At 33.8% G+C, this 15043-nt stretch overlaps 1 protein-coding gene across 1 annotated transcript; it reads right to left on the bottom strand.

Moving 5' to 3' along the window:
• Positions 1-9800: 9800 nt before the first annotated feature.
• Positions 9801-11635, bottom strand: LOC143612143 (karrikin insensitive 2 receptor CA-like). The gene is made up of 2 exons (XM_077086197.1): positions 11071-11635; positions 9801-10284 (listed from the first exon to the last, which is right to left on the bottom strand). The coding sequence occupies exons 1-2, from the start codon at positions 11436-11438 to the stop codon at positions 9840-9842; spliced, it is 813 nt and encodes a 270-aa protein (XP_076942312.1). The 5' UTR covers positions 11439-11635; the 3' UTR covers positions 9801-9839.
• Positions 11636-15043: the final 3408 nt, after the last annotated feature.

Raw genomic sequence — 15043 nt, forward strand, 5'->3', positions numbered from 1 at the left:
GTGTCGATAGGCCCAACTAGTTTTGATAGTCCTCTTTAGCAGATTTCTTATTTATAATAATTTAAAAAATGGTGAAACCGAATTTCGATGCTTAGGGAGGATTACCATAATCTAAAAACTTTGAGTACTATGTTATATTAATTGTTTGACGAACTATTATTTGACTTTGGTTGATTTAATATTGTGGTAAAGTTTTTAACTATTTTGGTCATGATATTGTTGCGTAATAAAATCTAGTTTATTGCTTTAATATTTATTCCACTTGTGTTTAATAGTTTTTTTGGAGATTGTTAGGCGCTTGATTATGTTGTCTACTTTGTGTTTTCAATTTGTTTGCGGTTTATGGTCGAAATAACCGTAGGAATTATTTATAAAAGTTTACTAGATTTTATTATTCTTTCACTAGAGAGGCCGGGAGGCAATTTAGAGTTGTGTCATCTTTGTCTTTTGCGGGTTTGGGTAATAATTGTACGTGAGTGAGTTATCCTAGGTCCCACAGATTATTGTGATACAAGTTGTGTTCAAGTTAATTAAAAATACCCCTTGTATATTAATATATATTGTTTCCGAAGAGGCCGGGAGGTGATTTGGGTTTTGGAGTACCGTAGTATTATTAGGTAAGGTGAGACTGGGAGGTGATCCAACCCTTTAACAATTGAGTTTCACATGCCATTAGAGTTCTAGGGTGTCGTTGGTGAGGCCGGAAGGCGATCTAGCGTATTTTAGTGGTCTTTAGTGTCATATTTTTTTAAGATATTGTTTTTCAACCAAGTCAAGTTCGTTAGCTATTAAGTTTAACTAGTCGAATTCCATTATCTAGGTAGTCGTTTCTCATATTTGTTTTAAACCCAATTTTATAAAGTTTTATTTTTAGTTTAATTATTAATTAGTTAAGCATTATTAGTTTAAGTAATAAAAAAAAAGAACTCTAAGAAATCAAAAGAAAGTCTAGGTTAGTAATCTTTTAGGTTTAATAATTAGAGTTTACCCATAGTGTCCTAGGTTCGATATCCGTTCTTACTTTCTAACTACATTGCGACCGGTACACTTGCCGATTGTTTGTTTTTTAGGTTGGTATTTAATATTATATACGTTTTTCACACATCACCCGCCCAGTTTGCTAGGTATACATGAAAATATGAAATGTTAAGCTACGTAAATGTTTTTTGTTATTAACTTTAGGATACTAGAGATATGGGGAATTCTACTTATTATTCATGGGTGTTAACAGACTTTCTTTGCAACTATTATTCATGGATAGTAATGAGTTTTTATGAACTGGCCTAAAGTATACAAATTTAGTATGCCAATCACTTCTGAAAAGCAGTGAAGCTTTCTAACAATATAAAAATGAAATCGATGGCCTTAGTATACGTGATGTTTATTATGTTGATGAATGATGGATGTTTCATCATATTAGTGGAAATAACTTGACATAATTTTGTTTTGATTTACTAATATTCAATATGAGTATATGACTCATATGTGGTGCATACAGTTATGTGTTAGTGGCCCTATTATGAGCATCAGTGAAAGTAACTTTCTTACAACAGTTATGTTCCATTTTAGCAGATTTTTGTGCACAATACTAGGTTACTGTCCATATGTGCGTTACGTGTGTATTAGGCTTATGGTATATAAAATATATATAAATGTTTGAATCCAGATTTTATATAGCATATTTTAATGTATTGCTGTGTAGAGAATATGTGATGTTAAAACATCGAGCCGCTCAAGATGAAGTAGCCTATTGTTAGTGTGGCAAAGTTGTTTGCTGACTTGGTCCTTAAATGGTATTGTTCGGGTTATTTTTGACATTTATTATTGTATTTTTGGGTTTTTATTTCCCTTACTAACCATCAACACAAATTATAGGCAATGAAGAATAATGATGTATATCTAACACGAGGAGAAATGTATATAAAAACCCCCACTCGTAAAGATGGAATTGATGATAAAGCTCTTCACGTTGTGGTAATGTATTTTAATTCTTCTATACATCATGGGTGTGTATATTTTTTAATGATTACCTATTTTATTATGTGTTTAGGCATCATTAAAAAATACTGCAAATGACTCTACAATCACACCCGACGATCCAAATGATTCTACAAGTGACCAATACTCAAAAGTTTAAGGTCCGAAGAAAAGAGTATACATTCGATTAGTTGGAAGGATGCCAGTCTCAAAGAGTAATGGTGCTTCTTTGATAGATTCACTTACTATTTATCAACGAAATAGTGTAGTCAATACCTGTTACACAATTTTTATTTGGCATTGAGAATATGTTTTGGATTGAACTTGTTATTGAAGTTATAATATTATGATTTCATCATTTACAATTTTATCGAATGTATACTTTATGTTGTAAATCATGTGATTTTATACAAAATTACGTGCCAATTAAAATGGTGTATATATTTAAATAAGAAACATATTTTACTAGTCATAAAAGGGTTTTTATATTGTGGCAAAAAAAATTACCACTAAAACTAGTGTGGATATGTAACCTAGATTACCTTTTAAAAGCATAAAAATTGTGCCACAAAAGTTTTTTTTATATTGTGGCACAAAAATAAGTGCCACTAAAAGTCCAAAAGTTTTGTGCGGTAGATGGAAAAAAGGCCACTAAAAGGCTTTAGCGTCACCGCTTCTAGTGACACTTTTTTTGTGTGCCACACATCCTTAAAGGGTGTTTTAGTGGCACTTTTTTGTTTTTTAATGGCACTTTTTGTATGCCACTATATGACATTTTATTTGTAGTGTAGGGTCTGATCCCTCTTTCCTTTGTCTATCTCAGATATTATTAGGGTCTGATCCCTTTCTTGTCTATCTCAGATATTATTAGCGTCTGATCCCTTTTTACTTCTCTATCTCAGATATTATTATGGTCTGATCCCTTTCTTCTCTACCTCAGATATTATTAGGGTCTGATCCCTCTTTCTTCTTCTTCGTACATACTGTCTTTACATACCGATAACATACATATACTTTCCTTAATTATTATATACTAATATGTTGTACAATATATATATATATATATATATATATATATATCATACGCATTCATCTTTCATATTCATATCTCCCTTGTCAATACGTGCAATATCCGAAGATCGTTCACGTACCGACAAGCTTTCCTTCACATACATAAATAACATATAAATCATACATGGCATACACTTACCATTTAAGGTAAGTGTATTAACTATCACATCGAGTATGCACACAGCCCCGAAAACATAACAAGGAAATGAGGCTAGAAACTCACATGGATCCTGTTGCGTTCACCGTTTATCGTAATTCCTTTCTTTAACTGGGCTCGGCTAACTGTTAGATATATATATATATATATATATATATATATATGTTAATTAACATTTCACTTGATTAAGTTGGTACCTAAGTTAACCAACATGATTCTATGGGCTTGGTTTGTTAAATTCCTACACATGGGCCAACTAGCTAGATTGGGTTCACTAATCATAACATCTGGGCCCAACTAATCAGGCCCAAGGTCAACAGGTCTTGACCGAGAACCTGTTTCAGCCGAGAACCCATGTTGACCCAAGCTTATACCCGACCAAATACCCGTATCCGACCGAGAACCCGTATCCGACCGAGAACTCATTAGCCGAGAACTCGTTTGGCCGAGAACTTTGTTGACTGTCCGCTAACCGAGAACCCTAAGGGTTGACCATGGATTCCCCAAGCTTGGCCGAAAACTCCAAGTTCAGCCCATTTTCTATCTTAAGTTTCCATCCTACCCAGATTACATGGTTTAAATCATGAACCTTTAATCCTATATTATCATCGTTCATACTCGTTTTACACCCATTACTATCATGGCTTCAAGATCTATCCCGTTTTAGGCATAAATCTTAGACTTTTATATGTGTAAAACGTTCTAGGTTAGATCTAGGATTCATCTTGAGCCGTATACTATCATTAGACCATTAAGTCCGTTTTAATCATCAAGTTTGTATTTTATGAGACATCTAGGTCCAATCTATTCTAGGGTCAAGTTTCATGGCAAAATGTTCATAAAAATGTGACCTTTAAACGTAAAGTACATACCTTTATATGGTTATTAGGTTACGGCTAGCTTGTATGAGTTATTGATCTTGTATCTAGCTTGTACTCCCAAAGATCTATCAATAAAAGGTTTGATTTTGATCTTGGTTCCTTGATCTAGGTGGCGGCCGAAATAGGAGGGTTTGTAGGTGTGTTTTGTGGTGTAAAGTGGATAAGATGGATGGAAATGGAAAGATTTAGGGTTTAAGGGGTATTTATACTCCCTTAAGCCCATGGACCTAAGGCCCATCTTTCCTTTTTAGTCCATGATTAATTATCTTTAATTAACCTCCCTATCTTTCCTTTTTACCATTTTACTATTTATCTATTTACTCAAGTAAGTTGTCCATTATAAGAAATAATATTTAAAATATTATTATTTGAAAATTCGGGATGTTACAAAACCGAAAAAAAGAATCCATAAATGCATGCAAAACGTTTAATTTATTACGAAAACTCAAAATCCTTCTCTTTTATATCTTTTCCACTCCAACGATATCTCCCTGACCAACATTAGTCTCAACAATTTCTTGTTCGTTAACCTTCGTCTTGGTTGCAGACATACCAGTGTCATCATGAACATCGAAGGTGTCATCCAACTTGCGCTTGAGTTTTACATCAACGATGAGGAGGAAAAAAATGAGGAGGAAAAAAAATTATTAATACCACAAACAATGTTAGTTATTAAATATATAAAATGAGGAGGAAAATTTTTTACTAAAAACAAATATATTTTTATAGAATAATACCATCTCATCTTGTAAAATCATTTCAATGGACCAATCCTCTCCGGTTTTATTGTTGTCATTCAAACGCCATAGTCTGAGAATACGAACTTTCAGTACACAGTCGTTGTTGGAAACATCCAAATCATTGAACATGGTAATGTTTGATGCTTCCATGTTGCTGTGTCAGAAAAAATAAGATTAAAGTAAAGATTAAAGATTCAATAACTCATATTTATAATTTGAAGAAAATTAAAAAACCTTGAGAATGACATAAATATAAATGTTCAGGAAGGAAGTGAGAAATGTGAGATTTTCTTTATTCGGTTTTGTAGTATTTATAGATGACCATATTCTGTTTCAAAATTTGAATTGTTAGATTAAAAGGAAATGTGTAATTATAGTAAATTTATGGAATAGAATTAGGGATTTCAAAAATGTAATTGATAATTCATATTTAGTTAATTTGAAAGTAATAACCGATTCTAATTAGGGGTTGATTAATAACACAATATCAATAATAAGTCATAACTCATGGCATACGAATGAAATGATATTATAATTCATGTTTACAAAATTAGACATATTAAGTTGATTTTAGAATCAGTTACACATTAAAAATTGAATATTTAACAAATACCATAATTGCCCGAAATAAACATAGGAAACATATCAATATGATCAATATGAATCAATTAAATAAAATGGACGATTCATGTTTACAAAATTAAACAAACTAAGTTGAATTTGAATTCAAATTCAAATCCGTAAAAAGTTGTAAACTTATAGTAATGATATGATTTAATAAAAAGCAATTACTGTTAATCAAATTTGGAAACAGTTACACATTAAACAATTTAAAATACTAAGAAATACCATAATTTATTATGAAACATGTCATCATAACAATTACATTCAAAATATAAGAAATATCATAATTTAAATTTTTTAATATTAGACATTAAACAGTAAACATTAAAGATTACACATTAAACAGAGGAAACATATAAATTTACACAAACAATTAACAATTCAACCTGATAACCTAAGAATGTAAAATACTAACCTAGGTTAATAATCTAAACTATAGGTTAAAAAAAATTTACATTAAACGTTAACCATTAACCATAGGAAACATATCAATTAAACATTAAACATAGTAAGCTAAGAATGTAAAATAATAACCTAGGTTAATATGTTAATGTAATACTAACCATCGATGTGAAGATACAAACCTAACAATGTAAAATACTAACCATCGATGTGAAGATCTGAGTAACAATCGCCATGGATCTTCTGAAATCATTTCCAGAATCGAATCAAAGCAATCGTTATTATCCAATACCGTCACTTGCCCAATTTATAATCCGATATCCGTTTTCGATTTTATATGAAGAACATAACGAAATCATTATATTATTGATATACAATAATGGCCGATTGAATGGAGGCTTTGGTTGATTAGGTTAAAAGGTTTGGTATGAAAGAATGCGTGTATTGAATTGAAGATGAAAGAAAACAAAATTGGAAACCGGGTTTCTCTTTCATGGTTACATAACTATTTTAATTATTAGTATTTTTGAATTATTTAGTTGGTAAGAAAAATAGAGAAGTGGTAGATATTATGGAAGATATGGAAATCGTCCAATAGAAAAGGACCATCTGGAGGCAAACTAATTTGTTTTAATAGTATAGTAGGATTTATATATAAAAACCGAAAATTTAAAACAAGTCAGATTTTCGGGTTTGAAATGTAATGAATGTTACATCCAATCACAAATCCCTACTCAAATGTACTACATAAAACTTTTCCCAAAGCATTTAATTATAAAAATCAAATTAATAATTATAAACTTTCGTGAACCCAATATCCTTTATAAAGGTTTTAAGATTGTCTCAACAATCTTGTGAAAGTTTAAAATATGTTTTAAGATTGTACACGGTATATATACTAAAATTTCCCAAATTGTATAAATAGATTATTTATTTGTTTTATTAATATTGTTTAATAAAATCGTAACCCATGACCTACAATCTTAAAACAGATTTTGGGCTACCTCCGCGAGCCTGTCTGTTTCCAAGGGTACAACAGCCGAAGCAGTATGTACTGCCGGGATTACCCTAGCACCCGAAATATATTTGTAACAAGAGTTCGGGATCATCAAAGTTGGAAATGAGAGAACATATCATAGGCAGGAACTCGAATGGTTTCATGTGTGTGGCGAGCGAACTGGTTAGACTATGTGTGAACGTGTATGCGGGTCGTGACTGATGTGGTCGGGTTTTTGGGTGCGTTGGTATATTGAAACCACTCACCCGACCTTTCTATATATAGTTGGTTAGGTGATGAGTCACCATGACACGTGTTATCTCGTGGAACACACTTCACTAGGAGATGACACCTAGCCGATGACTCATCGCATGTATACGACACATGGCATCACACTAGCTTAGATCATGACACTTGGCAACCCATATGACACATGTGTCATGACCCGGTCCGACCATCTAAAAATTCTAAGGCAACTCTCTAGCGTTCTACCAATATTGGACAAACCCATTTCCATTTTTACCAATGTTCAATTCTCAACTACACACTTTATGGTATCGATATCACATTCATCTCTACTCTTTGGACATATTAATAATTTATTTATTAGTAACAATTACTAATAAATATTATTTGTCCAAAAATTTTCAACATTACCAACACCACCACCTCTACCTCCACCATCGTCTCCCACAATCTACCAAGTGCTACACTTTCGCTGAACCAACGGTTGTACGTCGCCACATTGACTGCCTGCTGACGCCCCTTCCCCACCCAGATAGTGGCCGCCCTGGCCATAGACCTTATGAATGATACTGAGATTTCAATTTTTAACACAAATCACGAACCAAACACATTAAAATATGAAAATTACGTACCCTTATGTGAAGATCTTGAATCTTCAACTTATCTTCGAAACAAACATGCATCGCATGCATGTCTACTATGTGTAGGAACAACATAGATGTTATCTTCCCCTAAACCTCACCCAACATGATGGTTTGGTAGGACCATACTAAATACAAAAGCTTAGCACACCTAGGTTCTAGTTAATTTTAAATATTGACAAAATGGTAAAAGACGTCCTTTATGTTTGCACAGTTTTTTAATGGACGTTCTTTGGCAAACTTAATGACATAAAACATCTTTTATGTTCAAAAAACGTTGCACGGTTTGTCCTTTTTACTAACGAGGGTTATTTTTTCTCGTTAAATTCAGTCATGTGCACCTCATGTGAGGGCAATTTAGTTTTTTAACCCCCTTAGGGGTTATTTGTGTAATTGACTTAAAATCTTGGTCTTTAAATAAATAAAAGTTTTTTTTTTCCTTTTTTAGCCGTCATTTTCTTCCCCAAATATTTATAACCCACCATCAACACCACAACCAAACACCTGCCACCAACATTAATTCTCTTTATAGTATATAAAGTTGTTAAGGTTTGAAAAATAAGAGAAGTTAATATAATTCATAATTATGAGTTTTTAGCATCGTGTCCTCCGAATTATTTTAACGGATATCACACTCTTTTATCATTTTAGAGCATCTACAACAACAAACTCATACAAACTGACACATCATCGCCACATCAAATTTTAAACTTTTCTCAAAAACCTTACTTTTTTTTAAAACAACAAACCTTTACAAACTTATTAAAAAAATATTAAAACTATATATGTATATAATGTATATATATGTGTGTGAGAGAGAGGGATGAGACATTGAGACCCACTTTGGTTGTTTATTACAAGTTTGTAGCCAATGACTACAACTTAGCAAACTTCTTCTACAATGATGAAGTTTGTGATTGGACTTGTCCAATGAATGTCACATAGTTTTAAACCTATAGATATGAAGTCCATTATAGATGCTCTTAGTCAATGTTTGTTTTATAAAAAGCCCTGATTGATTCAATGATTCCCACCACTTGATTTTTTTTCTATTTTAAATCCACATTTTTTACTTTATATAATCTTATAATACCCTATTTAAATACGATACCCAAAAAAATCAAATGGGATTGAAGATTATTGGTCTTCACTCTTTAGTCGTCTTGTTGAGTCCAAATAAATACAAAATTTACTTTCGCATGATGGAATTTGAGCTGGAGTTTGGCCCATATAATCCGCATTCGTGATTCGACAATCCAACCATGTGCCTCCAAATTTCCGATACTAGCTGAAGCCCGGTCAACCCAAACCATAATATACAGTCAAGGTAGCATAATGATTTTATATTTTTTAAATTAATTTTTTTTAATATACTTGATATCTCAAATTATTGCAAGGAAAATTATACTTTTGAGGTTTTAGCCAGCAGTAATGTCAACATTAAGACTAGCTAACATTTTGGTTTTAGGATGGATGAGAGGGAAACATACTTGGTCAGATAGTGGTGTTTTCACGGTGGGTCAAACTATGTTAAAATTTGTTTCATACAAAGTGATCACACTACATTTCGTGTGTGATACCTTTGGTTTTCTTGAGCATAAAGTTGTGAAGCTATTTTATGAATGTAATTTTAAAACATTTAGTTTTAGTTGTGCACCTTGTTAAATGTTTGCCATCCATTTCGACGTAAAAAAATATGCAAAGATTCCCACCAAAAAAAGATTCCTATCAAAGAAAGGTATATATTATAATTCTTTTACTACTGTTAGTGTCTAATTGATGCTTTTATATATGACTAAGAACTCTTGCTTTTAAAATTGTGTTTGATGACTTGATCAAAATGCCGGTTTCTTTCAACTCTAACCAGTACATTTATATGTAAACTGTTATATAAAAATAAAATGTTATATTACAGATCTACGTATTATGATGTTTATATGATTTTCAAATAACAAAATACAAAATTAATTAAAGTATAAAGTACAAATTAATTATATAAATACCAAATTTCAGAAAAAGGATACACACAATTACAATATATTACAAACAAGTTGAGATACAAACAACCACATTAAGTAAACCAAACAAATAACCTAAATATAATTACACCGCAATATCACAACGAATATGCCTGAGAATAACCGGAATCACAATACCCGGTGAGCTCAATTGCGGGTGGTGACCATCAGTCGACATGACCTCAACAATGGACTCACCACCAAGGTTCTGGTGAAGGTACTCAGCCACGACTACCGGAACCGCCAGATCTTTCATGCTTTGTATGATGTGACACGGGATGGTCACATGGCGCAACAGATTCCGCATGTCAATCTGGAAAATGGTTTGTAAGATGCTGTAAGCTATGTCGGGCCGCATATTGAAAAGGGTCCGACTAAATTCTTGAACAGCCACCGACTCCATGTCCCCACCAATTGCTAGTGGAGCAAAACCAGCACACCATGCCTTGTAATTCGATTGCATTGATTCAAATAGTTGCTCAATGTCTTCTGGTTCAAATCCTCCAAAGTAATCCGCATCGTTCAAATACCTATAAATGAGAAAAAAATAGTTTCTGTTATGTTAATTAAAGCCTTAAAGGTAATTAATACAATTGCAACCAAGTTTTAGTAAATTTCTCATTTAACCAATAAAGTCAATTGTGATTTTCTTCATTTAAAATAACTTAACTTTCATTACATATTCGGTGTTCCATTGTGAAATTTTATTTATAGACGTAACTTTTTAAAAACAATATTAGTGACAATGTAACATATATGAATCAAATTAATTATTCAGTGATTAATTTTTTTCAAAAAAAAATGTTGAGTAGAAGCTAAAGTAAAGAAAAGAAATCAAACAAGTTTTATCATTATTCAATTTAAATTTGATTAGAAAAAAAAATTAAAAATAGTAATCAAAATTTATATATTTTGTTAACTTAGTATTAAATAACTTTAATATTTATTAGAAGTTTCACAAAAGAAACACATAGTGAAATTGAGTGATTTTATATAAAAAAAACCTTTAATGAATTCGTTAAGAAATATCTAAAACTTAATTATTTTGGAGTGAATTTTTTCATAAATTATGTATCAAACACGAGGATAAGTTGTACATGTTAATTGTTTGAAAAGTAATTTTACCGAGATAAGTATTTTATTTCATTTTTAATACTTCCCAATCAAAAAAATGATTACACATCCAAACAGAAAACGTGTTTCAACGTCTTCTAACTTCTGCTTACGTAAGATTAACGTTGTCACGAAAAAGTCAACCTACTATCGAACCTGGAACAGAAGAAAACAACATATCATCAAACAATCATTTGACTAACCTCGGAGAACCAGAAAGCAGTACGAGCTTAGAAAACAGATCAGGACGAGCGATAGAAGCAACAACCCCAATCATAGTCGACACAGAGTGACCGACATATATACACGAAGAAACCTTAAGTTCCTCAAGAATGCCAATAACATCGTACGCAAACCCTTCAAGGGTAGCATACCTATCGAAATCGAAGTATTCTGGATTCGTCGTACCCGCCCCCATCGTATCGAACAAAACAACCTTGTAATCTTGGAGTAGATGAGGCACAAGATGCTTCCATACCGACTGGTCCGTACCGAAACCATGTGCCAAGACTATGGTCTTGTGGCCGGAACCTAGGATCTTTACATTATGAGCCTCTTCGACAATTCCCATAACGATTGATTTGGTCTAAGGCGTGACAGGGGTTTGAATATGTAGGGTGAACCACTGATCAACACATGGATTCGTTTAGATCAACGGTTGGTTTTGATTTGGTCAAAATGAGAACCGGACTGCTAATTAAGTACCACGCAATGATTTGGACAGGTTGGGTGTGTGATTGTAATCTTGCGTTCGTGACTAGAGATTATTGCTTAGTATATGTTTATTATTTTAGTTGGGATTTAACAAGTGTTTTTTTTCAGCTTATAATGTTTGTCAGTTGGGTATTATACAAAGAAGAAAGTATTTACGTTATTAATAATCGTCTATTTTAAAAATTGTTTTTGATTACTTAACAAACTAATTATAAGCATTTTCTGTTCGTGTGTGGTATCATTTTAGTATAATGCTTTAAAAGGTTTCTAGTTATACATAAGAGTTAAAAGATTAAAAAAAAAGGTTACCATTGGAAAATCGTTCATAAAAGTAAAAGAAAATGCAGTAAACTTGTATTATCCACTCTTACAAATTACATTGCATGAAGATAATTAATCAATAGGTAAATACATTACCCGAAGCAAATACAAAACAGGAAATTTAACAAAATAAACATACGAGAAGGCTGGGGATTTTTTTTGACAGAGGTCCCTTAAAAGTTAAAACATATATATATCGGATCACCCAATTGTATAACAACCAGACCAGTTGTATTAGTGGAATTAGCCTAACACCCTAAAAGAGTACTTGCAACGAGAGCATACAAAGTTGAAAAATATGAAAAAGGTTCAAAGTCTGTGTGTTCGCATGAACGAATTGAGTGTCTCACAAACAAGGAAGACCATCCTTGCACATATATATACAAGTAATACAATCAAGGAAGACCACCGCTCACAAACAAGGAAGACCATCCTTGCACACACACACACACACACATATATATATACATCAAGAGACTTGCAAGTTGCGATTCATGGGTAATATAATCAAGTTAAGTCTCACATGTAATGGAACTTGAATACACGAATTAAATCATTTAACGGATGGAACTTGAATAGACCCGGACTTATTCAATTGGTTGCGACCAAAACCTACAAGCCATGAGTCAAAAATACTAAAGGTGACTCTCGGTGATACAAACGTGCGAAGTGCCAAGTCTGCCATCAAAACACCACGTTACGCATATCCCTCCTCGTCACAATCCCATGCCTGACCTTGTGCCCATCCCCAGCCGGAGCGCAGGTGTGTCGAGTGTTTTGCACACCCATGCAACCATCACTGGGTGTAACTTGTTAATACATGAATACATTTCTATAAAAACTACCACTTATAAACCATCCCAAAATTTATTTTTACACCAAAGAGTATAAACACACGTACTTTACACCTCCTTTTTTGTATTAATAGCTGTGATTTCTCACTAGGTCTCCAACTAAATCCAGTTACTTAAAATAGGTTAATGACACTAAAACACCTATCAAAATCGGTTTGGCATGGTTAAAGATGTTTTAATACACCAAGGTCGATGGTTCGAAGTTGATGTATATGAAGGGCGCTTCTGGTACAATCGAGTCGACTGATACAATATCTAGAAGGAGAAAACAACAAATAATATTTAAGATAATCTCACGAGCATTTATGCATCTAAGTGGTTGGCGTGTCAATTATATCTTTAGATTTATTATAACTCATTAATACTCAAAGCATGATGTAACATCATGTGTAGTCATAAAGGTACACTACCAGGCATTATGCGTCATGTAGTGCCCAGTCAGGGTTATAACTTTTTACAAAAACAAGCTGTAGACATAACTCTCCACCCCCAGGCATTATGCGCCACGTAGTGCCCAGCCATTATTAATTTTATTTGTCTTTTTAAATACTAAATCATTTAAATAAATTAACATAAAATTAAAAATTACATTAAACTTCGAAATAAAAAATACATTAAACTAAATTAAAAAAAAAATACATCAAATTAAAAAAAACATAAATAATACTAATAGAACTAAAACTCATTTATATTTTTCTAAAATTCTCGCTCGTCGAGCGGCTTTTAGAGATTGGACTATCGGGTCGTCTTCGGATAGCTCGTTTGATAAAACCTCGACGTCTTTGTCCATTTCATTCATTCTAAGTAGTTCGACGGCGTCCAAATTTACTTGAAGTCGTTGGGTTCCAAGTTCGTGTAAATCTTGGAGTCGAGAGTTCATTAATTTGAATTGGCTTTCCAATTCGGGATTCGAACCCGTTGCCGATGACGAAGCGGCCCCTTTCCCCTTTCCTTTGCCTTTGGTTCTTCTACCCCCGGCCGAGGCATCTCGGTAGTATTCACGGGGTCATTATCGCTTAAGTTGAAGTTTCGAGCGTCGGAACGGGGCGTGTCTGGATCAACCGAAGACGATGTTTTAGACTTTTTTTTACTCGGGCCACCGTCGGCTTCGGCTTCGGCATCCAACACCAAGCCCCATTTTGGGTGATGCCTCAATAGGTCTTTCCAAATGCCAAAGTAGTTGAAGGTCCCGCCGACCTTATGTTGAAACTCAACCAACGTGTTTTCCATGACTTTCGCGTCCGAGACACCGCTACTCCTAGTTCGATTCATCCGAGAGAAAACCGTATGGAAAGCCATGCATTTGGTGTTTATGTCGCCCCATTTCGACAGTAACGAATTTTTCTCTCGACGCGAGTCCCCGCCAAGGTTGTGAAACCTCTCTATAATTTTGTGCCAAAATACCCCCGCTTTTTGATAGTTCTCTAAAAAAATAAAAACATTACAAGTTTAATGTTTGTTATAAGAAATTTTAAAAAATATATATGTATTTTAAAAACCTACCACATTTGGCATCTTCCGATATCTGGCACCAGCACGAGCACATAGTACGCACTCGTCGCTACCCCACGCTATCACCGTCTTTTTATCCCGAGGTTGGCCGGTGGCCTTCTTTGCGTGTTTTCTCGAACATCCGCTTTGGCTCGAACCGCCTACGGTCTCCGGGACGGGTTGTGTCTCCGGGGCGGGTTGGGAACCCGAACCCGCAAAAATGTTTGTCATTGGGTTTTGGAAACCGGGCACCGCATTTGGCATAGAGTTTTGTAGAAGTGCAAAGTACGCGGCCATTTGCGGGTCATACATTTGCGGGACGGGTACGGTTGGCGTCGGGACGGTAGATTGGTTCGGTTGTGGATTTTGGTTGCCTTGACGGGCATATTGGCCAAAACCGAGAATATTTTGGTTGTTGTTTGGAAACATTTTGGTAGAAATATTTGTGTAAAAGATATAAATTGGTATAGAAGTGGAAGGAGTGTGTTAAAAAAATGAGTTTGGTTTGTTTATATAGTATAAATATAATTAATATAATCTTTTTTTTAAAAAAAATCCCAACGGCTCCAAACCCACCCCGACGGCTATTTTTTTTATTTGTGTGCCATTCTTGCGCGTTTTGTATACAACGTAGCAAAAAAAAAATTACATAACGCGGGGGGGGGGGGGGGGGGCGGTGTACCCTCGCGTTTTCCTCCTTAACGCAACACAAACGCACCCACTACAGGTGGTCTAATATGCATCAATTGGTTTATTTGTTACCTAATGTGGTTGAGATGATATATGTTGAATAACA

Source organism: Bidens hawaiensis, unplaced genomic scaffold (genome assembly GCF_021521415.1).
Source record: "Bidens hawaiensis isolate Kalapana, Puna unplaced genomic scaffold, B.hawaiensis_p1.1 tig00033546_1, whole genome shotgun sequence".
In the NCBI taxonomy this organism is placed as follows: Eukaryota; Viridiplantae; Streptophyta; class Magnoliopsida; order Asterales; family Asteraceae; genus Bidens; species Bidens hawaiensis.

Coding starts and splice junctions, on each gene's coding strand:
- LOC143612143 (XM_077086197.1), bottom strand. CDS start 11,438: ATGGGAATTGTCGAAGAGGCTCATAATGTAAAGATCCTAGGTTCCGGC. Junction 10,285..11,070: donor CTGCTTTCTGGTTCTCCGAG/GTTAGTCAAATG, acceptor TCTCATTTATAG/GTATTTGAACGATGCGGATT.